General features: G+C 39.2%; 1 protein-coding gene across 1 annotated transcript; it reads left to right on the forward strand.

Moving 5' to 3' along the window:
- The first annotated feature begins 1,396 nt into the window (after nt 1-1,396).
- Nucleotides 1,397-2,344, forward strand: LOC122748133 (olfactory receptor 2A12-like). The gene has a single exon (XM_043993834.1). The coding sequence runs from the start codon at nt 1,397-1,399 to the stop codon at nt 2,342-2,344; it is 948 nt and encodes a 315-aa protein (XP_043849769.1).
- Nucleotides 2,345-6,191: the final 3,847 nt, after the last annotated feature.

Here is a 6,191-nt window from a genome sequence, read left to right on the forward strand (position 1 = left end):
ACTCTTTATTTTTATTTTTAATAGTATTTTATTTATTTTTCCAGTTACATGTAAAGACAGTGTTCAACGCTCATTTTTATAAGATTCCGAGTTCCAAATTTTTCTCCCTTCCTCCCTTCTATACCCCTCTTGAAGCCAACAAGCAATCTTATATAGGTTATACATTACAATCATGTTAAGCATATTTCCACATTTCTTGACTCTTTATTGAGTGGTTTCCACCATGCCATTCAGTATCTACGTTTCTCTCTCTCTCTCTCTCTCTCTCTCTCTCTCTCTGTCTCTCTGTCTCTCTCTCTCTCTCTCTCTCTCTCTCTGTCTCTGTCTCTCTCTCTCTCTCTCTGTCTCTGTCTCTCTCTCTCTCTCTCTCTGTCTCTCTCTCTCTCTCTGTCTCTCTCTGTCTCTCTGTCTCTCTCTCTCTGTCTCTCTCTCTCTCTCTCTCTGTCTCTCTCTGTCTCTCCCTGCCCCCCGGGCCAATGAGGGTTAAGTGACTTGCCCAGGGTCACACAGCTAGTAAGTGCCAAGTGCCTGAGGCCGCATTTGAACTCAAGTCCTCCTGAATCCAAGGCTGGTGCTTTATCCACTGTGTCACTTAGCTGCCCCTCCACTTTCTCTTACCAGAGCACCAGGGGAAGCATCTTCCCCTCATGACAAAGCAAAAAGATGGTGGGAAGAACTTATGTGGAGGAGATTCATTGAGGCCTCAGGGTAATCACAGACATTCTAAGAGAAGCGATTTCATCTGAATGGGCTGTGTGAAGGCACCCTTAGTCTTTCAAGCCCTCTCCAGGATTCTATAACCCAGGAAGTAGCCCTTACCTCTCTATGACCTCAGGACCTGCTATCCTGATTTTCCCACCCTCCTCCCTAGCAGGAGCACCTGGGGTCATAGAAGGACTTTGAAACATGTATGCTCCAGTGAAAAGAAAGCTGAGTGGGGCAGCTAGGTGGCGAAGTGGATAGAGCACCGGCCCTGGATTCAGGAGGACCTGAGTTCAAATCTGGCCTCAGACACTTAAGACTTACTAGCTGTGTGACCCTGGGCAAGTCACTTAACCCCAATTGCCTCACCGAAAAAAGAAAAAGAGAAGGAATCTATTTCAGGAATTAGCACCTTGGCAAAATCAGCTTTTGGTTCTTGAGAGTGAGATCACAGGACCATCAGAGCTATGAGGAAAAAAAAGAGAGCTGAGTTTGGTGTCTCCAAAGCTGAGTTCAATCCCAGCCCTGCCACTCCCTGTTTGATGTTGGGCAAATCACTCAGTCTCTCTGGGCCTCAGTTTGCTCAGTGGCGAAATGAGGAAGCTGCACAAGATAACCTTTCAGGTTCCCTCCATGTACAGATCTAAGATCCTGTGAAGTCTCAGTCATGCTTCTCCTTGACAGGTGAGTCGTGATGCAGGAGCTCCTCTGGGGGAACCACAGCTCTGTGTCTGAATTCATCCTCCTGGGCTTCTCTAATGAGCCTCAGGGCAGGACAATCCTCTTCACCTTCTTCCTCCTTCTCTATCTCAGCACCCTCTTGGGCAATGGCCTCATTATCACCCTGATCTACCTGGACTCCCGCCTTCACACACCCATGTACTTCTTCCTCAGTGTCCTCTCCCTGCTGGACATGAGCTATGTCACCACCACTGTGCCTCAGATGCTAGCAAATCTGGCCCACCCAAGGAAGTCCATCTCCTACATTGGCTGTGTGGCTCAGATGTATATCTTCCTGGTGCTTGGCATCACTGAGTGCATCCTCTATGCTGTCATGGCTTATGACCGCTATGTAGCCATCTGCCACCCCCTTCACTACACCCTCATCATAAACCGTCTCACTTGTGCTATTATGGTGACCATCTGCTGGGCTATTGGTCTTCTTGGTGCTCTGGTTTATACTGTCTTCACCATGTGCCTGCCCTACTGTGGCCCCAACGAAATCAATCACTTCTTCTGTGAGGTCCCCGCAGTTCTGAAATTAGCCTGTGCAGACACATCTCTCAATGACCGAGTGGATTTTTTCCTGGGTTTCATCTTGTTGTTGGTCCCATTGTCTCTGATCCTGGCCTCATATACCCGCATCTTTGCTGCCATCTTGAGGATCCGTTCAACTCAGGGAAGGCTCAAGTCCTTCTCTACCTGTGCCTCCCACATCACTGTTGTCATCATGTTCTATGGGCCAGCAATGGTCATGTACATGAGGCCTGGCTCCAAGTCCTCTCCTGAGCATGACAAAAAGCTGGCCCTGTTCTATAATGTGGTCTCTGCCTTTCTCAATCCCATCATCTATAGCTTAAGAAACAAGGATGTGAAAGGAGCCTTTCTAAAAGTCATAATTAAGAAGGATGTTCTCCAGTGACTTCAGAATGATCTGTGGGTTTCCAGATTTATCAAGGAGGTGGTTGGACTCAGCTATGGTCCCCTAGAATATACTCCCTTCCTCTGTTCATCTGTTAGATTCCTCCTCATCCTGAAGAGTCCACTCAAATGTCACCATCTCATCCATAAAGCCCTGGTACCCATAAAGCCTATCCCCCATCAGACCTTGCAAAATGCTTTTATAACTCTCCAGTGCCTTTATCATGTATTTATACATATAATGGCTATCAGTATCTTATCTCCCTAATAAATTTAAGCTTTTTGAGTTCTGAAAATATATCTTATCTAAAGTGTAGAGGAGACATGAGTATTGTCTTCAAGTATTTGAAGGTCCACCATGCAGAAGGAGTGTTTGACTTGTTTTGTTGGCTACAGAAGGCAGAACCATGAGTAATAGTAGCGGGTCAGAGGAGAAGAGAGTTTTAGAGAGATACATTTAGACTTGATGTTTTTTTTTTCTTTTAGACTTGATGTTTAAAAAAAAATCTTTATGACAAATATCTATCCTAAGAAAGTGATTAAAAGAGCATACACATTGACCCAGAGATCATATTGCTAAGCATATATACATATATGTGTATATATGTTCATATACATATTAGAAGAATATCACAGATGGAAAGAAAGGTCCCACATACCCCAAAATAGAGTATTTATAGAAACACTTTCTATTATAGTAACAAAATGGAAGTAAAGTCCATTGATTTTGGAACAGCTAAACAAATTATGATATATGAATATAAGACATTATGTAATTATATGCTGTAAGAAATGATGACTATGATGAATACAGAAAACATGTCAAGATTCAAATAAACCAATACAAAATGAGGTTATAAAAGAACCAGAAAAACAATATACCCAGTGGTTATAGCAATATAAATAAAAAGAATGAAAACACAATAAAAACTGAACATTGTGTAATTCTGACCAACTTAACCCCAAGGAAGAGATGAGAAAATCTGTCTCTTTCTTTCTTGCAGAAGTAGGGCAACTATGGGTGTGGAACATCACATATACTATCAGTCATAGTAAATTTGTTCATTAGTTTTACTGAACTGCTTTTTGTCTCACTTTTTATTGATTCTTATGAGGGATGGCTCTATGAAGAGGGGGAAAAGGAACGATATATTTGAAAATTAAAGTGGTGTAAAATTGAAAAGCTTCAAGAAGCAAAAATCTATCTGTAGCTCTCCCAAAAGATAATGGATGCTTTGTGTGGTTACATGTCCCATTACTTGAGGTCTTCAAGTGGAAGGTGGACAACCTCTTACTGTGAATCCTCTGGCAGGGACTCTTGGTCCATTAAGAATTGAACTTGGTGCTCTATGAAGTACCTTTCAGTTCTGAGATTTTGTCATTCCACTGATCCAAAATCTAGCATAGAGCTCCGCAAGCAATAAGTGATCAATAAATATTTGTTCAACGTTAAATCCAATTCGGTCCAATCCAAAAAGTATTTTTAAATTTTTTCTCAAATATATGTAAAATTTTTTCTCAACATTTAAAATTTTGAGTTTCAAATTCTCTCCCTTGCTCCCTTGAGAAGGCAAACAATTGATATGGATTATACAGACATGGACAGCTAAGTGACAGGGTGGTAGAGCACTGGGCCTGGAATCAGGAAGATGCATCTTTGTGAATTCAAATCTGGTCTCAGACATTCCTAGCTGTGTGACCCTAGGAAAGTCAGTTAACCCTGTTTGCCTCAGTTTCCTAATCTGCAAAATGATCTGGCGAAGGAAATGACTAACCACTTCAAGATCTTTGCCAAGAAAACCCCAAATGGAATCAAGAACAGTTGGACACGACTGAAAAATGACAATATGCATAGTCATGTAAAACATTTCTGTATTAGCCATGTTGCAAAAGAAAACTCAGCCCAAAACAAAACAAAACAAAAAGAATAAGGAAAGATAAAAAAGAATACTTCAATCTGCATTCAGACCCCATCAGTTTATTCTCTGGGTGTGGATAGAATTTTTCATCATAAATATTTTCCAATTGTCTTGGATCATTTTCTTACTGAAAATTGTGAAATTACTCCTAGCTAATCATTGTGCAATATTTCTGTTACTGTGTACAATGTTCTCCTGGATCTGCTCATTTTGCTTTGCATCAGTTCACGTAAACCTTTCCAGGTTTTTCTGAAAGCATCCCATTCATTATTTCTTACAGCACAATACTATTCCATCACAATCATATACCACAACTTCTTTAGCCATTCATCAATTGATGGGCATCCCCTCAGTTTCTAATTCTTTGCCACCACAAAAAGAGCTGCTAAATCTTTTTGTACCTTTAGATCTTTTTATCTTTGATATCTTTGGGGTATAGACCTCTTACTAGTATAGCTGAATCAAAGAGTATGCACATTTTAAACCTTTGTTTCATAGTTCAAATTGCTCTCCAAAATGGTTGGATCAGTTCACAACTCCACGAACAATGCATTAGTGTCCCTGTTTTTTCACATACCCTTCAACATTTGTTACTTTTCTTTTCTGTCATAGTAGCCAATCTGATAGGTGTGAGGTAGTACCTCTGAGTTGTTTTAATTTGCATTTCTCTAATCAATAGTGACAGAGCATTTTTTCATATGATATAGATAGTTTTGTTTTCTTCTGAAAATTGTCTCTTCATATCCTTTGGCCATTTGCCAATTGGAGTAGAACTTGTATTCTTGTAAATTTGACTCAGTTCTCTATATATTTGAGAAATGAAGCTTTTTTTCAGATACACTTTCTGTGAATTTTTTTTTCTAGTTTCTTTCCTTCTAATCATGACTGCATTGGTTCTTTTTGTGCAAACAACTTTTTAATCTGATGTTATAAAAATTATTTTACTTTTAGTAATGCTCTTTATCTCTTATTTGATCATAAATCCTTCCCTTATCCATAAGTTTGACAGATAAACTATTCCATGTCCCTCTAATTTGCTTATAATATCACCGTTATATCTCAATATATGGTATGCAATGTTAGTCTATACCCAGTTTCTGCCACATTTTCCCCAGAAATTTTTGTCAAATAGTACTTTCTTTTTTTTTTTGTGGGGTAATGGGGGTTAAGTGACTTGCCCACGGTCACACAGCTAGTAAGTGTCAAGTGTCTGAGTCTGGATTTGAACTCAGGTACTCCTGAATCCAGGGTCGGTGCTTTATCCACTGTGCCACCTAGCTGCCCCCCCCCCAAATAGTACTTTCTTATCCCAAAATCTTTCATCTTTCGGTTTGTCAAACACTAGATTACTATTGTCGTTTACTATAGTGTACTATGTACCTAATCTTTTCCACTGATCCACCATTCTATTTCTTAGCCAGTACCAGATTGTTCCAATGATTACTGCTTTATAATCCAGTTTGAAAACTAGAACTGCTAAGCCACCTTCCTTAACAATTTTTTACTGATTCCCTTTCATATTCTTGACCTTTTGTTCTTCCAGATGAATTTTGTTACTATTTTTTTCTAGCTCTATAAAATAATTATTTGGTAGTTTGATTGATATAGAATTGAATAAGTAAATTAACTTGGGTAGAATTGTCATTTTTATTATATTGACTCAGCCTATCCATGATCATTGAATATTTCTCCATGTTGTTTGTTTTTTTAATTACATGTAAAATTCATTGACATGTTTTTCTCTCATGAGTTGATGAAAACATCTAGAAATAGAAATTTTCCCCTCAGAGCTGCTTTAGCTTTATATCTTAAGTTCTGATATGTTGTTATTATAATTTTCTTTGATGGAATTATCTATTGTTTCTTTTTTAAGTTTTTTATAAGTTTTTGCTGATGCCTCCTGTTTCTTTTTTTTTTTTAATGGGGCAA

The sequence above is a fragment of the Dromiciops gliroides genome, chromosome 3 (genome assembly GCF_019393635.1).
Source record: "Dromiciops gliroides isolate mDroGli1 chromosome 3, mDroGli1.pri, whole genome shotgun sequence".
NCBI lineage: Eukaryota > Metazoa > Chordata > Mammalia > Microbiotheria > Microbiotheriidae > Dromiciops > Dromiciops gliroides.

What these genes read in the sequence shown, in the direction of transcription:
- LOC122748133 (XM_043993834.1), top strand. Translation starts at nt 1,397, where the DNA reads ATGCAGGAGCTCCTCTGGGGGAACCACAGCTCTGTGTCTGAATTCATC.